We start from the raw sequence: 25,930 nt of genomic DNA, 5'->3' as shown, positions 1-25,930 counted from the left end.
AGTCAGTAGCAGCTAGCCTCCCCATGTCTAGTCAGTAGTGGCTAGCCCTCCCCATGTCTAAGCAATAGCAGCTAGCCCTCCCCATGTTTAGTCAGTAGTGGCAAGCCCTCCTCATATCTAGTCAGTAGTGGCTAGCCCTCCCCATGTCTAGTCAGTAGTGGCTAGCCCTCCCCATGTCTAGTCAGTAGTGGCTAGTCTTTCCCATGTCTAAGCAGTAGCAGCTAGCCCCCCATGTCTAAGCAGTAGCGGCTAGCCCTCCAGAATGTATAAGAAGTAGCAGCTAGCCTCCCCATGTCTAGTCAGTAGAGGCTAGCCCTCCCATGTCTTGTCAGTAGCGGTAGCCCTCCCATGTCTAGTCAGTAGCGGCTAGCCCTCCCATGTCTAGGCAGTAGCGGCTAGCCCTCTAGAATGTATAAGCAGTAGCAGCTAGCCTCCTAATGTCTAGTCAGTAGTGGCTAGCCCTCCCCATGTCTAAGCAGTAGCAGCTAGCCTAGGGCTGTGGCAGTCAATACATTTTGTCAGCCGGTGATTGTCAAGCAAATAACTGCAGGTCTCACGGTAATTGACTGTTCATTAACATAAACACAATTGGTATGGCCTGGCTTCCACGCATAGCCTACAATCCAATGATGCAGACCTTTGGAACATCTACATTTTAAAAAGTCTAATAAATCTATATAATATAGCCTACACCATCACAATAAATCCATAATTTAAGAAAATGTAGTACTCCGAGTTGTCCTCATGTTAGGCCCTGATCTGGCTATGCCATATGGCTGTGGGCTACACTAGTGCATTTGGAAAACAATATGTGCTTAGAATTCCGTGGCATTATTTTATGGTATGAAGAATACAATTGAACATAGCTGAATAAAATATAAAGGATATTTTCTCCAAACGATTTGAGGGAGTGCACACATGCGGCTATTGTGTTGAGCAGTTATCAAAGAAACAGGTCCTCCTACAGTGCCTTGCAAAAGTATTCGGCCCCCTTGAACTTTGCGACCTTTTGCCACATTTCAGGCTTCAAACATAAAGATATAAAACTGTATTTTTTTGTGAAGAATCAACAACAAGTGGGAAACAATCATGAAGTGGAATGACATTTATTGGATATTTCAAACTTTTTTAACAAATCAAAAACTGAAAAATTGGGCGTGCAAAATTATTCAGCCCCCTTAAGTTAATACTTTGTAGCGCCACCTTTGCTGCGATTACAGCTGTAAGTCGCTTGCACGCCCAATTTTTCAGTTTTTGATTTGTTAAAAAAGTTTGAAATATCCAATAAATGTCGTTCCACTTCATGATTGTGTCCCACTTGTTGTTGATTCTTCACAAAAAAATACAGTTTTATATCTTTATGTTTGAAGCCTGAAATGTGGCAAAAGGTCGCAAAGTTCAAGGGGGCCGAATACTTTCGCAAGGCACTGTATATGCTTTATTTAGAGTTATTAATGCAACTTTAGTTGTGATACAAAAGTTGTGTTATATGTTTTGATTTTTAATACATTCTAAGGCTGCAAGATGCGACTGTACTGATGATTTGAAAAAAGTTGCATGAAAGGCATGTGCTCTGCTTTGTTATTTTTGTGCAGGTTGCACACACTTCATCAGTCTCTCATTCACAATTTGACAAACACAATAATCTGTGCCTTTTGCGGCCAGTGGCCGTTGTGCTCTTGGGCTGAATATAATAATTATAATTCCCTTCTCTTGGCTGCATGCTCCGAAGCACCTCTCACTCACATGGCTCTCTCAGATAGCTAAATTCTTATTAGCCAATGCCCGTCATGTGATCGGGTCTTTCTCACAGGCTACAAGTGACACATCGGGGATGCAACTGCGAGTGTCCTTTCCAAATCCCAGATGCATATTGAAGATACTGCATAGCCTATAGAAATGTTGCGCAACATGAGCTCATGGGCTTTCATGAAGTGTTTGATTAGATTTTCGATTACATTTACATTGATGTCAGAGTGATTAGAGGGACAATAGAGTGTTGAGTACCAGGCAGTTAACAAGTTTGGTAGGCTACTAATGACCATCAGCAGCATCAGAGCTTGGAGAAGCCTAATTACCGTGACTAAACGATCACGTGGTATTTGACTGCCGTCAAGACTCATGACCGGATCCCGTCTGAGTAGTGATTGTGTGTTGACTATTACCGGTGTAGCGGTAATACGGTCACCGTAACAGCCCGAGGCTAGCCCCCCATGTCTAGTCAGTGTGAGCTGAAACTACCTCTCTGCTTGTAGCTGTCATAAGTCTGCTAACATAGCTGCATCTGGAGCACGGGGAGGAAGCGGAGCGCCAAACCACAGAGATCCAGCCGCAGCACACTGCTAGTCATCAGTCAGGAGTTTAATTAAGGCATAAGAGCAGAGCAGGCTGCCGCTGAGCTATGCTGAGACAAAGACCTCACAGGCCTCAGAACAGATAACAGGTTAAAGGCCCAGTGCAGTCAAAAACATGATTTCCTATGTTTTATATATATTTCCACAATATGAAGTTGGAATATCACTGTGAAATTGTGAAAATTATGATAAAAATGCTTGAAAATACCGCCTGAAATTTCTGCCTGTTTTGGTTTGATGGAGTTTTGGCCTGCCTGGTGACACCACCAGGAGATACATGAGTTAATAGACCAATAAGAAACAGAGTTGCAAACCTCCACTCCCCACTCAGACCACTGACAGACAGTCTTATTATTTCTTGCTCTTTGTTAAGAAGCTATTTGTATTTCTCTTTGACCATTAACCATTTGACCTTTAAACATGAACACTGGGCTGCTTTAAGAGACACATATATGGGTCATGCTGTATCTGAACTACGAACACAAAGCACTGGGCAAATTATATTCCATTCCACAAAGCACTAAATAGCCATTGTGTTCTAGGGTGTGTTATTGTGTTTTCCACATATTGTAACAAAACTGATCATATATGACCTGTGTCTGTGAAGTTCACCCTTACGACCAGACAGAGCAGGCCCATGCGGTCCCAGTACTACGTTCCCTGGGTCCCGTCTGAGTAGTGATTGTGTGTTGACGAACACAAGCCAGTATTGACTCAGTCCCCCTTTGCTTGGAGTGAGCCTTATTCCCCACTGTTGGCATGTCCACTAGGGGTGTAATCCCTTCCTGTTTGGCCTCAGGCCAGGTTTACTGCTAGCCAGTTTAGCCAATGAAGAATACAAACAAATAAATAAATAAAACTAGCAGCTGGCATTCTCCACAGTCAACACTTATCAGGCCGTAGGGAGAGCCGACCTCGTCCGCTGTTTGGCCACAACCACCACGGTCTCCTTGGTAACCGACCGTCTTGTTTGAAGTGTGGTGCCTGGGGACTCGTGGACATTCAGTACAGCTCTGGGGCTAGGGTGGGGAGTCTTTGGTGTGTGTTTGTCTGTGTGTCCGTGTCCGTGTGTGTGTGTGTGTCTTATTAGCCTGGCATGTGGTTATGTGTATAATAGCTATGTAATAAATGAGTAATAGCTGGAATTGTCTGGCTGGATGTACAAAAGACCTAAAACAACGGTGAAATCCTTCTCTTCTGAGGTGTAGTGAGAAAAGACAGACCACCCGATTGGAGGGCTAGTGTGCTTTGTTCCTCCAAATGATACTCATTACCCTGTCTAAGTAGACAAGTGAATGGTGCTAGAAACCCACTATGGGGTGATCCTGCTGTTTGACTGAGATAGCAAAACAACTGCACAACCGCTGGGTTATTATGGAGCCTCATTATGTGAAGAGACTAGAGGAAAGGAGAGAGAGAGAGAGAGAGAGAGAGAGAGAGAGAGAGAGAGAGAGAGAGAGAGAGAGAGAGAGAGAGAGAGAGAGAGAGAGAGAGAGAGAGAGAGAGAGAGAGAGAGAGAGAGAGAGAGAGAGAGAGGGGGGGGGGATGGGGCGTTAGAAAGTGAGGAGATGGAGAGGAAGAGAAGAGAGGGATAGAGAAAGAGAGATGGAGAGTTGAGGGAAAGAAGGGAGGTGGAGAGAAAGAGTTGGAGATGAAGAGGGAGACGAGAGAAAGAAAGTGAGAGGAAGGGAGATGAGAGAAAGAAAGTGAGAGGAAGGTAGATGAGAGATAAACAGGGAGAGAGGGAGGGAGCTGGAGAAAAATAGAATGTATGTGAGTGTGTGAGGGAGATAAAGAAAAAGCAAGTGAGCGAGAGAAAGGGAGAGAGAATAATCCAAACTGATTTCTGAGGTGATAGCTACAAAACACAGATGCCTTTCCCCACTAAAAATGAAGACTATGACTTAAGAACCCAATTAAGGATCTTTCTTAGGGGAGCCATCTTGGGAAGTAGATGGGGGGATGGGTCTTGGTAGGACATGAGCCCTGGGCTACACAGACTAATTAGACTGAGGCAGGGGGGTAGAGGGGATGGGATCCAAGCCTGTCACTGGGAGGGAGATGGGTTCCATGGAGCTCCACATGTCAGTCCCAGAAACTAAACACAATTACTCTCACATTTAACCACTTCACTTAGGGACAGGAGTTTGACTGGTGTAGGTGATGACGCTACAGCACAGAAATCTCACTCATACAAATCTCACTCATTACTCCTCTGTCTCCCTTGCTGCTATAGCTACTTCAGTGACAGAGTGAATTCTAGGAGCGAATTTGAGGCTACCGTTAGATTGAGCACTTCACAAGGTGAGAGTTGAAACTGTGATGCCAACAAGGAACAAACGCAGTCTCAAGTTTAGCCACTTGTTTGGAGTGAGACAGTTAGGATATTAGCTTTTAACAGCCACATAATTGGTGTCATGTATCATGTCTTTACGAAACAGAAGTGTCTAATAATTACTGTACATACAGTGTTTGAAAATAAATCCATGAGGAAATGTGCGATTGGATTCTGTGAGGACCAGCTAGCCTCAACAGCAATTTGTAGAAACACGTTTAGAATCAGACACTTGCAAAGTGAATCTATTTGACCAGGTAAATTAAACCTGTAATGTATTTCTCATCCAGTGTTAATGACATGCTTTATCAAAGTTGCAGAAAGTCAAATGAAAAGTACAACAGAAACGGTTAGGGAACAGATCAACTCTGGGTGATGGATTTCAACACAGAGCATCCTTGCCTCTCTTTGTTTGGATTTAACTTCTCCCAGTAGAACAGCAAGCGGAGGAGGAAGAAGAAGAGAAAATAATGCCTCAAAGGCTTCTGGGAGTTTTTGTCATGTCTCCCTCCAGACACTGTGTTTGCATGCACACATCAGACCCACCATGGGAGAGGAAGAAACAAAGACACATACTGTACATACACACTCACACAAATGTCTCTCACACACACACACACACACACACACACACACACACACACACACACACACACACACACACACACACACACACACACACACACACACACACACTGCAGAGAGAAAATCCTCTTAGGATCATTAGGTTTGCCATGCTGTCTAATTCTGATCCACCTACAGTAGTAAAGTAGAATGCCGAGACTGAGTTACGTCGTCGCCATTCATCTCACAATGTTTACTTCCCCTTTTACAGCGCTGACGACTGTTTGTACAGCGTGTTTGTACATCATTATAAATAAGCTTAAATATTAATGATGGCGCTTCACAAACACACAGTTGTGCCCTTTTATTTATTTCAACTTTTTTTTGAAATGGTGACAGCACTGTGAGAGAAGAGAAGAACGGCATGTCATTTAAAAAGGTACAAAGAAAAGTTCAAACGCATGTGAAGCTGTCACACTTGGCAGATGAAGATAGTGTATTCTCAGAAAGCTAGGTGTTGGCAAGCCACTGAGGGCTAAACAAATGTAGATCTGCCTCAGAGTGGCACGTGTTAGGGATATGGTGCACTAAAGGTGGGGACATATTCCAAATTGTAGTCCCAATTCGCCATGTCTGAATGATGCTTTGCCTCGTTTCGGTTTCTCAAAGTCTGCGAGAGCCCACCAAAAAACACTGACACTCTTAAATAAATAATAATAAATATTAAATAAATATTAAATAATATTTAGTGTGATGACTGTCCGTTTTTTTTGCTCTCGCAGACGTTGAGAAATCACTCTAATATTGTTTACAGAGTGGGCTATGCTATTACACATGCTATGCTATTACACATGATATGCTATTACACATGCTAATGCAATACTATCATTAGCAATACAGTGAACCCATGGTGATTATTCTGCTTTATTTTCAAGATATCATATTTTTTCATTAAAAAAAAGAAGGTATTTTAACAAAAATGATGAATTTCCTTAATTAAAACACAAAAATTGGCCACCGTTTGGCAATAACGGCCGTCACACACTGAGAAAGAAGGAGAGTCTCATTTGTGAGGAGAGGAAGTACAACATGATACAGACATGCTCTTGTCACTTCTAGCACTCATTAAAGAGCTGGAGCTTTGGACCGAGCGGAGTCGTCTTTGAAGGAATCTTTTAAAAGACCCTCCAATTAAGGTGCGTGTCCTGCGGGTATCTAAGGAAAGGGAGAGAAGTCCTTGTATACCCACTCACTGTCCTCCTCTATCAACTGGAGCAGGACTTACAATCTCACGCCGCTCACTTCCAAGGAATGATAATGAAAGGGAAGGATAAAGAAGAGCCCCGGCTAAGTGGAACGGAGGGGAAATCTCATCCCAGAAAGAAAATGCAATCTTCACTGTTGTGTAACTTGAATATCATTGTCTTGTCTTTGGAGGCTTAGGAGCACTAGGGTTCATCGCCATAGAGAGGGAGGAGATATCCCACGCATGTGCACTTGCGGTGCTATCGCAACACAAGCAGGCCAATGATGAGCTGCTGGACTTATGTGCTTCTTTCAACAAATGAACTTCCACTCATAGAAATGTCCAATTTAAGCTGTGACTAATTCACTGCTGCCACCATCAGTTAATAGATCTGCCTCATTAATCCAGTAGAGTAGCAAGCAGAGCATTGTCCATGGCTCAGTTCCTTATGTAACAAGGCAGAGAAAGACACATCCACTGAAGCTAATGCCAAGGAAACAGGAGGAAAAAGTGTATTTTTAAGTTTGCCGTTGTATTTCAGCATGGCTACTCCTAAGTACCCACAAACCCCTGGCTTGTCCGACCAAGGTAATGGGTAGAGACAACCTGAGCATGGGAGGGTGTTAGAGTAGAGTAGATTGGAGGAGAGGAGAGGCTAGAAGAGGACCGTAGGGGTGGTCAGTAGGGGGTAGTGGGAGGTTGAGTGGTCAGAGAGAGAGAGAGAAAATGAGAGAGAGCGAGAGGAAGAAAGCGGATAAACCACACCACAGCTAGCCCTGTTAGCACCAACACTGAACCATTGGCCCTCCCCATCAGCACCTCATGAAATATCTCAAAGGGGTGGTCTATGTGTCTCAATGCTTGGCTAGAGAAAGAGAGAGAAAGAGAGAAAGAGAGAGAAAGAGGGAAAGAGAGAGAGAGAAAGACAGCGAGAAAGGGAGAGAGAGCAGAGTTTCTTCTGGACTGTGGTTTCTGGGGCACCGAGGCCCAGGAGTCAGTCAATCTGTCCGGTCTGAGGGAGGCAGCCGGGCGGGGGTTCCTGGGAGGGCTGATTAGACGGATGCTCTCCCATCATCCATCTCGACAGGCCGGCAAAAATTGGCTCGCCCCTCGCAGGGTAGAGTTCACAGGGGGAGGCGATGGGGGAGGAAGGGTGGATGGCGGGGGAGAGGCGGTGCGGGAGAGGGGGGTAGCGCTGAATACCTGTCACAGCCTTTGGTCTGTTTCAGGGAATCTCAGCGGCAAATTAATAAAATATCATTGCTGCTTCCCTGTACTTGCCTACCGTGGCAGGCAGCTCTCCCTCTCCTCTCTCTCTCTGCCTGTACTAACCCCCTGACCTCTTCAGACTACTGTGAGAGATGAGGAGCCGAGGTAGCCAGAGAGTGGGCCAGAGTGTCAGGGTGGAGGAGGAGAGAGTAACTCAAAACTCCAGGCAGAGAGAGGAGCAGCATCTATCTCCTCACCGCTGGATGATAGCTCCACTAGAGAGAGATTGACAAATTACTTCACCATGTCAGGGAGACATTTTCAGTAGTGATATAGTCGGCACAAAAACAACAACCCGCAACAAACAATAACTTGTACACAGTACATAAACCTTGACTATATCTCGTATGTGGCAGTGCGGATGCAGTAGAAAAGAGACATCTATATTCTAGAACACTCAGAAGATGTATCTTAAATCGGAAAATACTGTCCGCGTTGTACAACACAAATTCTAGGTCTACAAAGAAAGATGTCCTTCCTTTGAAAACACATTTCTTAATTTCTTCTTCTTCTTCTAAAAAAGGAACCCCAGGGGGAGTTAGAGGTTTTGGTGTTAATCAACTTGTGTGTCTGTAATGATGTGGATTTATGTAAATGTCGTAATGAATGCGTGTTTAAGTGGGAAATGCTTTGCGTGTAGGTGTGTGTGTGTGTGTGCGTCTTTGTGTGTAGGTGTAGGTGTGTGCGCGTCTCTGTTTTGTGTGTGTGTGTGTATGTGTGCACATGTGTCTTTCGGTGTGTGTGTATGCACCCATTGGGGGTTGCTTCTAGAGCATGCCACGGTGCCGTTAGAATATGATGATCGTCTTATCCCTAAGCACAATCCATGCTCTCCTTTTCACAACCCCCTGCTCCACAACAAAGTGCCTTATGTCTTTCATGTTCGCTCACCGTCTCTTCACAAAGGGTGTTAAACAATATAAGCACGAAACAACACCTCCGGGAGCTGGAGGATCACTTCATGCCCAAAAAATGTCAGAGTAAAAAGTTGGAAAAACATCCCCAGGTTATTTGAGATTGTTTACAGGTACTTGTAACAACCCTGGCAATAGCAAAAACACTCAAAACATTAGTTCCAATGACAGATGAAATTGGATAACTAAGACGCTGTGTTTGCCATGTTGTGTTAAGAGAGAGGACTCGATGCTAGCTAGGAGTTTGTTAGAACACACAAGACTTGTAAGTTACTAATCACCTGGTCTTCCATGACCAACCTGTATGTTGGAAGGTGATGCCTCAATCCCTTGTTTAATTCATGGCTGTCTGTTCTGTAGACTCAACTACCTGGTACATAATGATCACATTCACCTTCCTCCTGGCACCACATGGCTCTGTGTTGACTGGCTGAATCTCAATATGAACATCTCCTCTCTGGTCAATGCTAAGCTAAAGCCCAGGATGCACCCTTACGTCAGCTGGCTAGATGCTAATACTTAGCTAGCACCACTAATCCGACTGTGTCTGTGGTGGTTGGGGCTCGTGGTCAGTCGACTGGTGTTCGGTACTAGTGGGTTTCACATGGTGCTTTTTTAAATTTGCTCTACTCAGATGGCTATATTCGTATATTTTAAGGACTCAGTGCTCACGAGGCGCCAACACACAATGTTTCAGATACAAGGGATTTGTACAAGAAACGAGGAAAGACATGGCATGTCCTGCCAGGGCACAATTCCCCAAAAGACGATTGAGCTGGTTGAAAACAACAGATGAAGACTGAAATAAAATAAGGCCTTTTAGTTTTTGTTCAAGTACTCTGAGGACAGTGGGAAGAGATTGCTCGAAAACGGATTATCCCTACAACGTGGAGAGTTCATAAGAGTCCAAATTCTAACTTTGTTGAAGGGCAGATATGGTATCCCTACGGAAACAGATCATATTTAGCCATGAGTGTCTCCTCTGTGATTACAGGGCTGGTAAATGGAGGCATATTATTGACTCAACTGTGTTTCGGCCTCTATACAGTATAGTAATTACTCCCCAAAAAGCACATTCCCCTAATCCTTCTAATTCCAGATATTTTAGGTCTAATAAGCAAATCAAATCATTGTGTATCGGTTGATCACAAATTAGTTTGGAAACCAATTGGAGTAATTCTGTCTGAGTCTCCCATCCCAACCGGGACAGAGAGGAGGCGAAATGAAATGTGTGTGTGCCTGCGTGGGCGTTTGCGTGCTCATGCGTACACGCACACGAGTGTGTGTGTATAGGTTTATGTGTGCGCTTGATGGTGGTGGTGACCGTTACGTGGCCTGTGTTTGGGCTCACCTGTAGCTCTGTCTGGAAGAAGAACTTCTGTGGGCACTGGGAGCAATCATATATCTTATCCTCCTGGCCATGGGCTGAGAAGATGTGCTGCTGGAGCTTACTGGCCTGGACAAATACTACAGAGAGAGAGAGAGAGAAGAGAGGAGAGAAAGGGGAGAAAGGAAGTGAGTATCTTCTTTGAGTAAAATATCAGACATTTTGCTAATGGAATAAACAGAGCTATCAGAATATAAGGGTGAATGCAAAATAATCCACAATGACAGAGGCTAAATAAGAAACATAGAAACAAAGAGGAGAAAGTCATTGCTATACAGCCGACATATATTGGTTAAGGGCAACGACAACAGATGCTAAATACGGATGAATGTGTTGTACTGACAATAAAAAGACATGATTATGAGGTCAGTAATTAAGACAACTTTGTATTCTGACACATAATTGGGGTTTTAACAGTGGTCATACCCGGCCGTCCTACTATGGTACAGTGAATGAGCGCATAATGTTACGAGAATAATGAGGATCTTTATTTAGAACTACTTGTTGGGACAACAAGCCAGAAAATAAACAACCACAGAAGAAATTGGCATGGCTTCAAGTGCAAAACATGGCCTCCATTACGCTACATCGCTAATGATATTGACAATATAAATATTCATGCAGAGGCACTATTTATTTATGCAGACTCAGACTACAGTCGCTATGATATAAACACACACACGCACACTTACAAAATATAAATGTATATTATGCATTTGGGCTTTAATTAAGCCATAGATAGTCCACGTTGGTACAGTATACTAGGGAGACGTGCGTCTGTGTGTATGTCTCTCTCTTGGTGTGCGTGTAATTCTCTCTCTCTCTGTGTTCACCGAAGAGCACTTCAAACATGCCATTTGTTATCCCAGAAGTCTGTGCTATAAGGACGCATGTTACCTCTGTCTACTCTCTGAGGTCTGGACGCTCCCGAAAAGTGACCATGTGGGGCTGGGCTTCATTTGAATTTCTTAAAGGGGCAAAATAACTTTTGTATTAATGCATGCGCCGCCTGGGCTGAGGGCCGCAGGGAGGGGGAGTGAAAAGCAGCCGCTAAAGGGGAGGTGTCTATCTGAGAGCACTTTGGGGTTTCTGCAGCTCTATCGCCTCTGACGGGAGTTCTACTGCAGTGCACGGGGTGCTCGGCAACATCAACATGTCCCAAAATCAGCCGGGAGAGCTGATATTAATTATTGAGCTGTATATGCCCGAGGTTCACTTAGCTACGGCAGACGGCCGCCCAGATGGCCGCCACGTACGCTCCTGACCTGAGAAATAAAAGTTTATATCTGCAGCTAGCGTTTCGCATCCAGAGTGACAGACACTCACAGACTACTAATATCGCAGTGACAGCTGTCCGTGGGAACACGACTAAACTAAACACAGTGTTGAACACAGAAATGAACATACTCACACTAATGAACAAACAACGCCATGGCTGTGATTATGGTTTATAGCCCACTTCTGAAAATAAATTATCAGAGTGTTCGAGCTGGATGTTCTATTCACAACAGCTTTGTTTCATCCCAAGGTTAAGTACAACACAAGGCCATCCAAAGCTGGAAATATATAACCGCTTCGTGCTTAGAGGCTACAATGATTGTGGCTTTGTTTGTGTTTTTCACATATTTTAGGAAAAAGAAAGTAGGCATGCAGACATACACTATGTGGACATCTGCTCGTCGAACATCTCATTCCCAAATCGTGGGCATTCATATGGAGTTGGTCCCCCCCTCTGCTGCTATAACAGCCTCCACTCTTCCTCGAAGGCTTTCCACTAGATGTGGGAACATTGCTGTGGGGAATTGCTTCCGTTCAGCCACAAGAGCATTAGTGAGGTCGGGCACTGATGTCGGGAGATTAGGCCTGGCTCGCAGTTGGCGTTCCAATTCATCCCAAAGGTGTTGGATGGAGTTGAGGTCAGGGCTCTGTGCATGCCAGTCAAGTTCTTCCACACCGATCTCGACAAACAATTTCTGCATGGACCTCACTTTGTGCACCGGGGCATTGTCATGCTGAAACAGGAAAGGGCTTTCCCTAAATTGTTGCCACAAAGTTTGAAGCACAGAATCATCTAGAATGTCATTGTATGCTGTAGCGTTAAGATTTGCCTTCACTGGAACTAAGTGGTATAGCCGGAATGATAAAAATCAGCCCGAGACCATTATTCCTTCTCAACCAAACTTTACAGTTGGCACTATGCATTCGGGCAGGTAGCGTTCTCCTGCCACCCGCCAAACCCAGATTGGTCCATCGGACTGCCAGATGGTAAAGCGTGAGAACGCATTTTCACTACTCCAGAGTCCAATGGCGGTGAGCTTTACACCACTCCAGTTGACGCTTGGCATTGTGCATGGTGATCTTAGGCTTGTGTGTGGCTGCTCGGCCATGGAAACCCATTTTATGACGCACCTGATGAACAGTTTTGTGCTGACGTGCTTCCAGAGGCAGTTTAGAATTCAGTAGTGAGTGTTGCAACCGAGGACAGACATTTTTACATGCTACGCCCTTCAGCACTCGGCGGTCTCATTCTGTGAGTTGTGTGGCCTACCACTTCGCGGCTGAGCCGTTGTTGCTCCTAGACATTTCAACTTCACAATAACGATGTGAATATCGATGTTTTGTTCCCCGAGCCACTTAGTGGCAAAGTGCTCCATCATGCTGGAAAAGGCATTGTTCGTCACCAGGGGATTCATCAGAGAAAATGACTTTACCCCAGTCCTCAGCAGTCCCTGTACATTTAGCAGAATATCAGTCTGTCCCTGATGCTTTTCCTAGAGAGAAGTGGCTTCTTTGCTGCCCTTCTTGACACCAGGCCATCCTCCAAAAGTTTTCGCCTCACTGTGGGTGCAGATGCACTCACACCTGCCTGCTGCCATTCCTGAGCAAGCTCTATACTGGTTGTGCCCCGATCCCGCAGCTGAATTAACTTTAGGAGACGGTCCTGGCGCTTGCTGGACTTTCTTGGGCGCCCTGAAGCCTTCTTCACAACAATTGAACCGCTCTCCTTGAAGTTCTTGATGATCCAATAAATGGTTGATTTAGGTGCAATCTTACTGGCAGCAATATCCTTGCCTGTGAAGCCCTTTTTGTGCAAAGCAATGATGACGGCACATGTTTCCTTGCAGGTAACCATGGTTGACAGAGGATGAACAATGATTCCAAGCACCACCCTCCTATGAAGCTTCCAGTCTGTTATTCAAACTCAATCAGCATGACAGAGTGATCTCCAGCCTTGTCCTCGTCAACACTCACACCTGTGTTAACGAGAGAATCACTGACAAGATGTCAGCTGGTCCTTTTGCGGCAGGGCTAAAATGCAGTGGAAATGTTTTTGGGGGATTCAGTTCATTTGCATGGCAAAGTGGGACTTTGCAATGAGTTGGAATTCCTCTGATCACTCTTCATAACATTCTGGGGTATATGCAAATTGCCATCATACAAACTGAGGCAACATCCTTTTTTGAAAATTAATATTTGTGTAATTCTCTAAACTTTTGGCCACGACTGTACAGTGCCTTCAGAAAGTATTTACACCCCTTGACTTTTTCTATATTTTGTTGTGTTACAGCCTGAATTTAAAATGTATTAAATTGCGATTTTTCTGTCACTGGCCTACACACAATAGCCATAATGTCAAAGCGGAATAAAGTATTTTGAAACTTTTACAAATCAATACAAAATGGAAAGTTGAAATGTCTTGAGTCAATAAGTATTCAACCTCTTTGTTATGGCAAATAAGTTCAGGAGTAAAAATGTAACATTATTAATTACACCTTGGATGGTGTATCAATACACCCAGTCACTACAAAGATACAGGCGTACTTCCTAACTCAGTTGCCGGAGAGGAAGGAAAACGCTCAGGGAGTACACTATGAGGCCAATTGTGACTTTAAAACAGTTACAGAGTTTAATGCTGTGATAGGAGAAAACTGAGGATGGATCAACAACATTGTGGTTATGCCACAATAATAACCTAATTGACAGAGTGAAAAGGAAGCCTATACAGAAAATAAATACTCTAAAACATGCATCCTGTCTGCAACAAGGCACTAAAGTAATACTGGGAAAAAAATGAGGTAAACCAGGTAAAACGCCGGACCTCATACGGTATGACATGATTCATTTGTTGTAAAAAGATTGAATATGGGGTATGATGGAACCAGAGTTTTTCTAATCAGGTGACATGGTTTTAAAAAACTCCTGGAAAAACTCCTGGCTTTGGGATGGATGAAAACCCTGTCGAGCTGCAGCAACCATGTACTTAATATGAATGATATTTTTAAAGGAGGCCTAGGGAGGTTTCCTATACACAGACATAGAGAAAGCAACATGATTGGACAATAAAACTCACAGGGCCGAGTTAGCTTTTTGCAGGTTTGCACGGTGTACTCCTCCTGCCCTATGCAACTGTAGGTTTGCACGGTGTACTCCTCCTGCCCTATGCAACTGTAGGTTTGCACGGTGTACTCCTCCTGCCCTATGCAACTGTAGGTTTGCACGATGTACTCCTCCTGCCCTATGCAACTGTAGGTTTGCACGATGTACTCCTCCTGCCCTATGCAACTGTAGGCTTGATAAAATGGGAACTCACAGTCTGTCAGCTATTGTGTTTATTGATTCATTTCCAGTTGGATAGAAAACGTCTAGGTAATCTAGTCAGCTAAAGTTTGTTCTGAGGTGTTTTTGATTTCATGTCAATGCTAATATGGCAACTGTAATTACGTATTCGAGAGACAACAAGTGCTCATTTTGCAAATGTATTTATGTTATCAATAAACATTGGAGAAAAATATAGTTTACATGTTGCCAATAATCTAAGCCAACCCTTTCTGTTTTGCAGCATAATTACGCACAACCAACACGCCTATGCAGCTGCTGTTGTTAGTAGCCTACAGTTGATTAGACTGAAAAATACTATAGTTTCCATGCAATACAGCGTGCAAGATCGATAATGTTTAACAATCATGAAGTGGAACGACATTTATTGGATACTTCTAACTTTTTTAACAAATCAAAAACAGAAAAATTATTCAGCCCCCTTAAGTTAATACTTTGTAGCGCCACCTTTTGCTGCGATTACAGCTGTAAGTCGCTTGGGGTATGTCTCTATCAGTTTTGCACATCGAGAGACTGAATTTTTTTTCCATTCCTCCTTGCAAAACAGCTCGAGCTCAGTGAGGTTGGATGGAGAGCATTTGTGAACAGCAGTTTTTAGTTCTTTCCACAGATTCTCGATTGGATTCAGGTCTGGACTTTGACTTGGCCATTCTAACACCTGGATATGTTTATTTTTGAACCATTCCATTGTAGATTTTGCTTTATGTTTTGGATCATTGTCTTGTTGGAAGACAAATCTCCGTCCCAGTCTCAGGTCTTTTGCAGACTCCATCAGGTTTTCTTCCAGAATGGTCCTGTATTTGGCTCCATCCATCTTCCCATCAATTTTAACCATCTTCCCTGTCCCTGCTGAAGAAAAGCAGGCCCAAACCATGATGCTGCCACCACCATGTTTGAGAGTGGGGATGGTGTGTTCAGCTGTGTTGCTTTTACGCCAAACATAACGTTTTGCATTGTTGCCAAAAAGTTCAATTTTGGTTTCATCTGACCAGAGCACCTTCTTCCACATGTTTGGTGTGTCTCCCAGGTGGCTTGTGGCAAACTTTAAACAACACTTTTTATGGATATCTTTAAGAAATGGCTTTCTTCTTGCCACTCTTCCATAAAGGCCAGATTTGTGCAATATACGACTGATTGTTGTCCTATGGACAGAGTCTCCCACCTCAGCTGTAGATCTCTGCAGTTCATCCAGAGTGATCATGGGCCTCTTGGCTGCATCTCTGATCAGTCTTCTCCTTGTATGAGCTGAAAGTTTAGAGGGACGGCCAGGTCTTGGTAGATTTGCAGTGGTCTGATACTCCTTCCATTTCAATATTATCGCTTGCACAGTGCTCCTTGGGATGTTTAAAGCTTGGGAAATCTTTTTGTATCCAAATCCGGCTTTAAACTTCTTCACAACAGTATCTCGGACCTGCCTGGTGTGTTCCTTGTTCTTCATGATGCTCTCTCCGCTTTTAACGGACCTCTGAGACTATCACAGTGCAGGTGCATTTATATGGAGACTTGATTACACACAGGTGGATTGTATTTATCATCATTAGACATTTAGGTCAACATTGGATCATTCAGAGATCCTCACTGAACTTCTGGAGAGAGTTTGCTGCACTGAAAGTAAAGGGGCTGAATAACTTTGCATGCCCAATTTTTCAGTTTTTGATTTGTTAAAAAAGTTTGAAATATCCAATAAATGTCGTTCCACTTCATGATTGTGTCCCACTTGTTGTTGATTCTTCACAAAAAAATACAGTTTTATATCTTTATGTTTGAAGACTGAAATGTGGCAAAAGGTCGCAAAGTTCAAGGGGGCCGAATACTTTCGCAAGGCACTGTACGTGAGAGTTTGTCTGTCGGGAGTGATGTGTTATCATGCTAAATAAATACCGCAGGAAAGTGGAGAGCGTTGTGTGTTGTGCCCCGCCCACGCGACCTGCAATTTCCGTGAATCTGATTGGTCAACACACACAGAAAGCCTGCAGCAACACTTCGATGTGAGTGACAGAGAAAATGGGCACAAGTTGACAAATCATGAGGCAAACAGCACTTTTCGCCCTTCTTTTAACACTCAATATATTTGATTAACCAGTTGCATCTCTAGGGGCGCTATTCATTTTTGGATAAAAAACGTTCCCGTTTTAAGCGCGATATTTTGTCACGAAAAGATGCTCGACTATGCATATTCTGCAAAGATTTTGTCTGTAAGTGCCCCAGAACTCATTCTACAGGCGAAACCAAGATGATAAGTCAAACAGGAAATGAGCAGAATTTCTGAAGCTCTGTTTTCTAATGTCTCCTTATATGGCTGTGAATGCGACAGGAATAAGCTTAGACCTTCTGCCGTTTCCCCAAGATGTCGGCAGCATTGTGACGTATTTGTAGGCATATCATTGGAAGATTGGCCATAAGAGACTACATTTTCCAGGGGTCCGCCCGGTGTCCTTTGTCTAAATTTGTGCGTAATCTTCAGGTGCGGGCATTTTCTCCTGGGATTCAGGAGAGAAAGCACACTTCCACGAACGATATATCATCGAAGAGATATGTGAAAAACACCTTGAGGATTGATTCTAAACAACGTTTGCCATGTTTTCAGTCGATATTATGGAGTTAATTTGGAAAAAAGTTCGCGTTTTGAGGACTGAATTTTCGTTTTTTTTGGTAGCCAAATGTGATGTACAAAACGGAGCTGTTTCTAATACACAAATAATATTTTTGGAAAAACTGAGCATCTGCTATCTAACTGAGAGTCTCCTCATTGAAAACATCTGAAGTTCTTCAAAGGTAAATTATTTTATTTGAAGGCTTTTATGTTTTTGTTGAAATGTTGCGTGCTGGATGCTAACGCTAATGCTAACGCTAAATGCTAACACTAAATGCTACGCTAGCTAGCTACTTTTACACAAATGATTGTTTTCCTATGGTTGAGAAGCATATTTTGAAAATCTGAGATGACAGTGTTGTTTACAAAAGGCTAAGCTTGAGAGATGGCATATTTATTTCATTTCATTTGCGATTTTCATGAATAGTTAACGTTGTGTTATGCTAATGAGCTTGCTGATAGATTTACACAATCCTGGATACAGGGGTTTTTTCATAGCTAAACGTGATGCAGAAAACGGAGCGATTTGTCCTAAACAAATAATCTTTCAGGAAAAACTGAACATTTGCTATCTGAGAGTCTCCTCATTGAAAACATCTGAAGTTCTTCAAAGGTAAATTATTTTATTTGAATGCTTTTCTGTTTTTTTGTGTAAATGTTGCCAGCTGAATGCTAATGCTAAATGCTACGCTAAATGCTACGTTAGCCATCAATACTGTTACACAAATGCTTGTTTTGCAATGGTTGAGAAGCATATTTTGAAAATCTGAGATGACAGTGTTGTTAACAAAAGGCTAAGCTTGAGAGCTAGCATATTTATTTCATTTCATTTGCGATTTTCATGAATAGTTAACGTTGCGTTATGGTAATGAGCTTGAGTCTGTATTCACGATCCCGGATCCGGGATGGGGAGATCAGAAAGGTTAAACTAAATCAAAAGTGGTATGGCGCTGCCACACCTGATTGAAAAGTGATGTGGCAAATGCCGCCTTGCCACACGTTTTCCGGCGGCCCTGAACGAGACACAAGTTGCATCTGCATGGCACAGCTAGGGCATCAATGCATAACTCAGCATTCATTCACCGGCATCATGCATAAGTATACAATGAAAGCTGAAAGCATTGCAGGCAGAGTGTCTGTCGAGAGAAAGAGAGAGCGAGAGAGTGAGAGAGACCGAGACGGAGAGAGCAAGAAAGAGAGAGTGAATGATAGAGACAGTGAAAAACAGAGAGACCGAGTGAAAAAACAAGTGTGTGCGCGAGAAAGAGAGAGAGAGAGTGCGCGAATACGAGGAATCCAACTTTGTGGTCTTTTCTGGCTGTGTGAGTGGAGGCCGACTGAGTGAATGAGGCTGAGCAGGGCTGGGGCCAGTCTGGGCTGGGCGGCGGGGCGGAGGGGCCAAGGTCTCCTGGCTGTGGGGGATATTAAGCACTCTGATTAGATCTCAAGGGCCTCCGCCATGGCAGACGTCTCCTTTACTACAGGCCCCGGCACAGGCCCCAGCTCATCTTTATTTTGGCAGGGTGGATGATGCTCTCTGCAGGCTATCTCTCTCTCCCTCTCTACACATACAACACCAATGCTAAGCTCTTTGTATAGGGGAAAAGCTGATCCTGCTTTTTTCTTAAAAAATAAAATGTATTTATCGGTTCTATTTACTTCTCTTTTAATTTCACATCCAGGAGTTCATGATAATATAGATTTAAATTTGCCGCAACAAGAGTGAGTGCTCTGTGACTGATGTTATTTTATTGTTGGTAATTAACTTCATTTTGTGATGCTTTTTAATATGTATTTTATTTGGAAAAACCTAATTCTAAAATCGTTACGGAAGAGACTGGAAAGTTCATGGAGGACCAGCTAATTAATATACCTATTTGTCATAAACTTGCTATTGTCAGAAAAAGACAAAGAACATCCTGGAGTTTTGTGACTTTCAGTTTCCTGCTGTGACATAAGGGGGGGAAACACATTCATCCTGAACACTTTCTTCTGTTTTCTTTGTCTTAACCCTCATAATATTCCCAATCACATTTTCCCTGGCAGCCCCTCGCAGCCACTCCTAAGGGTGCAGGCAGAGCAGACACTTCTAGCTGCAGGCTCCCCCACTTCTGAAACCTGTCAAAGCTTTCCTGGGAGAGTCAGCCTCACTCTCTCTCGCTGTCTCTCATCATCCAGGGGCTTATGGACCCCTCTCCTCTCCTCCCGTTCCCCAGCTCTCTTCTCCTTCTCTTCTCTCCCTTCATCCTTTCATCTTACATTCACAACTTGCAATTTGCAGAGCTGCACTGTAGCTTTCCCCAAAGTTTTCTTCTCCTTCCTTTCTATCTATATTTTTCTTCCAGCTCCTGTATGGCCTGTCCGTTCTGTCCGTTCTCTACCGCCACCAGACTACAGTGTAATTAACTCAGAGGAACAACTGACAGTCACTTGGACCCTCCCACATAGACATGGCTCACCGGGTAGACTGGAAATAGATCATTTAGATAGAGACTTTTAAGTGGGATAAATGTTTTCAAGGACAGACTGGATCTCACCGACAAACTGCCTCCAACCCATTTCTCCTTATCCAGAGAATGCCTGAGAAACCCAGTGTGCTCCCTCCCTCCCTCCCTCGACAGAAGCAGGTCTTTCAGTCTCTCCCTCTATACTCCCCATGGTCCACTACTTCCATCCTCCATCTATCCCCGTTCTCCACCTCTGTGTGTCTGCTCTACCACCACTGTCCTGAGGGTGCTCTCACTCTCTCTCTCTCTCTCTGCTTTCCTTCCTCTCCTGCACCCGCCATCGGGATCGATATGGACGCAGAGGGAGACGGGGCGACCTGTCTGTCAAAGCTACAGGTGAAGAAAGGCTCATATGAAGAAAGCATGCTCTGTATATTAAACGGAACGACCCTGGTGGGGGGAGGAAGGAGGAGGGGGAGAGGGAAATATCAATAAGCTCCTGCTAAAAGAGAGATAAGGCCAACCAGCAATGAGAGAAGAGGGGGATGAGAGGAGGGGTGGAGAAGACTGAGGAAAAGAGAGAGAAAGAACCCAGAGTGAGGATCTGCTGGACGATAGGAAAAGAGAAGAGCTGGAGACCGAACGAAGAAGAGAGGAGGAGGGAAAAGAAGAAACCAGTAATACAATGAGACTTCCAAAACATTACATGATGGAACAAGTCATGAAACAATTATGATAACACAAAGCTAAAAATGAGTAAAGTGAGTAAAAAGCTGAGGAATGGAAAATAGTGAAAAGAAAGAGTACAGCTAAAGAGCTGATAGAGGGGGAGAAAGAGTACAGCTAAAGAGCTGATAGAGGGGGAGAAAGAGTACAACTATAGAGCTGATAGAGGGGGGAGAAATAGTACAGCTAAAGAGCTGATAGAGGGGGGAGAAAGAGTACAACTATAGAGCTGATAGAGGGGGAGAAAGAGTACAGCTATAGAGCTGATAGAGGGGGAGAAAGAGTACAGCTAAAGAGCTGATAGAGGGGGAGAAAGAGTACAGCTAAAGAGCTGATAGAGGGGGAGAAAGAGTACAACTATAGAGCTGATAGAGGGGGAGAAAGAGTACAGCTAAAGAGCTGATAGAGGGGGAGAAAGAGTACAACTATAGAGCTGATAGAGGGGGAGAAAGAGTACAACTATAGAGCTGATAGAGGGGGAGAAAGAGTACAGCTATAGAGCTGATAGAGGGGGAGAAAGAGTACAGCTATAGAGCTGATAGAGGGGGAGAAAGAGTACAACTATAGAGCTGATAGAGGGGGAGAAAGAGTACAGCTATAGAGCTGAGAGAGGGGGAGAAAGAGTGGTGAGGAGCTGGAAGACAAGTTAACGACTTTGCAGATTTCATTATAGAGATAGTTAACCCTGTTGATACTAAAGGAGGGCGTTATCCTCTCCGGGGGAGTCCTGCATGGTCCTTCCACCTCCTCGCACACAGACAGATGAGATCATTACAGCTATCAGCACCACCGACATCCACAATTAGCACTTCATTCTCCCTCCTTCACTTCACACACTCTCTCTCTCTCTCTCTCTCTCTCTCTCTCTCTCTCTGTTTCTGCTCATGACAGTCTGTAGGTGTCAGTCTGGAGGCAATTTGAGTAAATAAAAAGGGGCCTGCAGTAAACTGCTTTCAGCTTTGGCTGACATGCCTCTCTGACCTTTCCCCACTCCTTTAGAAAACCATTTGCCATTTCAGACAAATAATGAGCTTTATGGAAACATGGCTTTGCATACATGCACATGTGCACGTACACACACACACACACACACACACACACACACACACACACACACACACACACACACACACAGCCACGTTGAATGGGGATCAAAGTGGATCCAACTCGCTATCTTAAACAGGTGCACAAATGATTCACACACACACACACACACACACACACACACACACACACACACACACACACACACACACACACACACACACACACACACACACACACACACACACACACTCACCTGTGAAGCAGACTGGACACTTGAAGGTGCCGCCCATGCCCTCGAAGCTGTGCTCGATCAGGTGGCATTGGAGTTTGGCTGGCGAGTCGAATGACTGACTGCAGAGCTTACACTCATGGTTCAGACCCTCTTCTATGGAGAAAGAAACAATAAAACACCCCAAATAAGACAGTCAGAAGTGAATAATCAGAGCACCAACAGCAGAGAGGGATCCAGTCTCTTCCTTTTCTTTTCTCCTCCTTCCCCATTTCATTTAGCTCCAACACATTTGTGTCAAAGGCTCCTGCCTGTGACTTTCACGGCTCGTACGAGAAGCAATATAATGTGTGATCTAGACCCATCAGGCATAAATTGGACGGCCAGTGGGGGGCCTAATTGCACAGGCGAGGTCTTGCACTTTGAACATGGCAAGCTTGGCTCTTTTTGATTGGCTTAGACACAAATTAATTTCTGGGCGACTTGGTGTGGGCAAATGAATGTGTAGTGCAGTGCTAGGTTGATAAGGGAAAGTGCAATACACCAAGAAGCATATAGGCTAATGTACAGATTAAGTGACAAATGTAAGAATAGCCAAGCGTGGAAACAGACTTATTTCCTAATCAAAATATAAAAATAAACAATACGAGTAGCATTCAATTGGATTCGATAAGTGGTCATTATAGAGATGTCACCATATCAACCTTTACATCCCTTCATTATCACCATGGCAACCCACTACATAACCACCAACGACGTTATTCTGATTATAGTGGATGAGTAAAATTTAAATCTGTTAAAATCCGTTTTTGTCCACTTCAATTTGACTCCATCTCTCCTCGAATAAAAATCTCCTATATTTGTCATAACTAATACATAAAGTTAGATATTGCCCATGACAATGGCGTGTGTCTCCATTCCCCTATCACATTAGAATGTGTGGCACGTCTTCCTACAGACGTTAGATTACCTTGGACCGACAAGGCAGTTGATAGCTGAAATAACTGCCGTTGGTTCAGACGCTGAACCTGCCCTACCGCTCATTTGCTGCACAACGATCCGCTGACTCAGACTTCGACAGAGCCAATTGGAGCGGAGCTGCCCATCTCCTGAACTGCACGTCAATAAAAACCTTGTGCACTCTCCATGGGGTTGGGCCTGTGCTCTGTCAAAGTTCCCCTGTCCCGTGAAGTATGGGTCCAGGCATGGGGCCAACTAGAGGGGGGTGGGGGATATGGGGAGGAGGGTCTCTGGGGGCCCAACCAGGGCTGGGGCTCATCCTTCAGTCTCTACAGCCCAATGCACACAACATGGGCCCAGGGTGCCAGACGTGCAAACACACAATCCACCAGCTGTGGCTATACCAGGCCCTGGAGGATCAGAGCGGAGTGTTACCGGATGGGCCTTGGGCAAATCTGGCAACCTGACTCACAGATCTGGCAACGCCGCTCAGCTAAACAACAATGGCCTGCGATGAACAGGAACAGATTGAACCCAGATCTACCTAGATGCCCGTGTTTTAAAACCCCAGCCCACACACTGCCAGTGACTTTCCCATTTGTACTTTTATGGTCAATTGTTGTTTCGCTGCTCAAAGCACACATTAAACAACATGGGCTGGTTCACTCCACTAACAACATTTGGCAAAATTATAACAATCTACTAATTTCTGAAACCTGCAGTCGATTACAACAAGCTTTACCACATAACATAAATAAACAAATTACAATATCAGGTTCAATTAAATTGGTTTCCACCTTTACAAGTGGGGTGGAGTCACTTCATAAGGGTGTTACAGTAGCAAAGAAATAAAGTTGTTCATCTGTTTTGGTGACTAGCCTATTCTATACCTCAAGATTGAACTAGAGTATAGAGTGAAAAATACAACCCAATGACCTGGGCTGTTCTAGAAAAAAGGGCAACATGGTGAGTCTACTCATGTATTACATACAGAGTCTGTTTGTGCAGTATGTCACCACAGGCTTCTTTAGGCCTGCCGTCTTCTCCTTACAACCCAACCATCTGGCCCTGTAAAGCAGATGAGGAAATTCTACCAAGGCCTCAAAACAAACATTTAAAGCTGGCATAGTCTGGAAGAGCTATTGTCTTACAGTGTGTGTCTGGCTCAGTGGCTTACAGTATGGAAGGATAGGTACAAATAACAATCAGAGGAGATGATCATGTCGCTTGTGATCTTGCCCTCCCTTTTGAAAGACACGCTGTGTGTGTGTATGTGTGTGTGTGTGTGTGTATGTGTGTGTGTGTGTGTGTGTGTGTGTGTGTGTGTGTATGTGTGTGTGTATGTGTGTGTGAATCATTTGTGCACCTGTTTAAGATAGCGAGTTGGATCCACTTTGATCCCCATTCAACGTGGCTGTGTGTGTGTGTGTGTGTGTGTGTGTGTGTGTGTGTGTGTGTGTGCATGTGTGTATTCAGAGTGCTCCATGCCTGTGCCCATAGGTGCAGCCATGGTTTAACCCTGGAGCACATTCCTGTCCCTTCAGAGACCTGGCCTGCCTCATTATGCAGATAACTCTGCACCTGCCCAACTGTCTGACCTTGGGTGCATGCGTGTTTGTGTGGGTGAGTGTGAGTGGGTGTGTATGTGTGAATCTAAGACATGTGTTTGCTTGTTAGTATGAGAAGTATTCACTACTGTGTGTATGTGTGCATGTGTGTATGTGTATTTTCATGTAAGAGTGTAAGTGCGCATGTGTGTATTTGTGTGTGTGTATGTGAAGAGTGAGTGTGTGTATAAAAGAACACAGGACAAGTGTGGAGTGTACACGTCTGTTCCGCACTGACAGTCCCTGTAATGTTGCTGTGTATGGGGGGACGGGTCTGTATGCAGCAGTGGAGCAGGGGTTGGATCACACTGGCAGTCTGTTCCTTCGTGAGAGTCAGGGGAGGAAGTCAGCCAGCGCTCCCCTATAGCTCCCTCGTTGGTGTGAGGTCACTTCCTGTCGCTCCCCTGGCCTCCCCCAGGGCTGTCAAATCAGCACAGAGCATTCAAGAGCCCCCATCCCGGCCCACTCTGCACCGACAGGAGCAGACTCTGGATATAGTCACAGAGCCACTGGGGACTGGCAGTTCCCTCCTTCCCTCCCTCCCTCCCTCCCTCCCTCCCTCCCTCCCTCTCTCCCTCCATTCTCCTGAGTGTCCCTCCCTCCACTGCCACCACCCTGTCCCCCTGCACTCATAAGAGAAATCCTTTAGATGAGAGCTGCTCTGTTCCTGCTCCTCTAAGCGTCCCTGACACGAGCAAAGCAAGCCTATCTGCATATCCACAGGGCCTGGTGGCACTCCTAAGGCTCATGGTTTATGTATTCCACAGCTCCTTAAAACACAAACGCCTAATATCTCTCCCATGTGGAAGGAGGGAGACGGAGGTGGAATACTATTTCTTAAAAAGGACAGTACTATTTCTTCTTCTTGTGTTTAGTCTTTAGCAACCAGGCTGAAGTTCATGTTCTGTTGAAGGTTGTTTTGGTTGTTTGGGACACTGGGGTTTGTTTTCTTGCTGTCTTGTCTGGCTGTCCAAGTTATACATGAATGATAGTGCAGTTTTGTGTATACTGTATGAGTACGTAGAGTACAGATATAGGATCTTAATTTGATCACTTTTTTTTGTACATACTGTAACCCTCTGAGAACCACATGTTTATTTGAGCTTGGTGTGATCGTGGTTGCCCTAAGGTTATTTTGCTTACAACCTTCCCACATCTTTCTGGGAATGATGCAGGACAGCTGCTTAACTTTGGAATATTCTCAGTACATTTAAGGAACTTGACAAAAAACATTATTTTCTCAGTATTTCATGACTTTAACAGAATGTTTCCTTAAAAGTTCAAACATACTTATTTCACAGCTCCTTGTGATATTAAGACAATGTTGCAAATGTCGGAGAGACAGACGACAAGGTTTATACAAATCTCCGCTGTTGAAAACCAAAAAGAAATGGGAGATAATGTCTTCATGCTTTTACAGTGTAGATCTAGTATATAAATTACCTGGATGGGCTGATGAGACAATGGATTGCTCAGTCAGATGGAACAGAGTAAATAGGCATTTTAACATCATAGATTTAGCCGGTGGTAACTTGTGGAATTGACACTGGCTGGAACCCAGTTTTAACCAATCAGCATCCAGGATTAGACCCACCCGTTGTATAATGTACTATAGGTCACAGAGAACAAATAGAA

General features: G+C 44.2%; 1 protein-coding gene across 5 annotated transcripts in view; it reads right to left on the bottom strand.

Moving 5' to 3' along the window:
- LOC110508645 (zinc finger protein 521) overlaps positions 1 to 25,930 on the bottom strand; it is a 144,663-nt gene that overhangs the window by 9,692 nt on the left and 109,041 nt on the right. For all 5 annotated transcript variants that reach the window (XM_036967105.2, XM_036967103.2, XM_036967104.2 and 2 more), the window contains 2 exons: positions 21,753 to 21,884; positions 10,034 to 10,149 (listed from right to left, as the gene is read on the bottom strand). In XM_036967105.2, coding sequence (XP_036823000.1) covers positions 10,034 to 10,149; positions 21,753 to 21,884 — 248 coding nt within the window. The remainder of the gene's footprint in view (positions 1 to 10,033; positions 10,150 to 21,752; positions 21,885 to 25,930) is intronic.

The sequence above is a fragment of the Oncorhynchus mykiss genome, chromosome 28 (assembly GCF_057628025.1).
Source record: "Oncorhynchus mykiss isolate SJ-2025 chromosome 28, ASM5762802v1, whole genome shotgun sequence".
Taxonomy (NCBI): Eukaryota; Metazoa; Chordata; class Actinopteri; order Salmoniformes; family Salmonidae; genus Oncorhynchus; species Oncorhynchus mykiss.
Note: the sequence above shows the minus strand (reverse complement) of the source record. Positions and strands in the feature narration are given on the sequence as shown.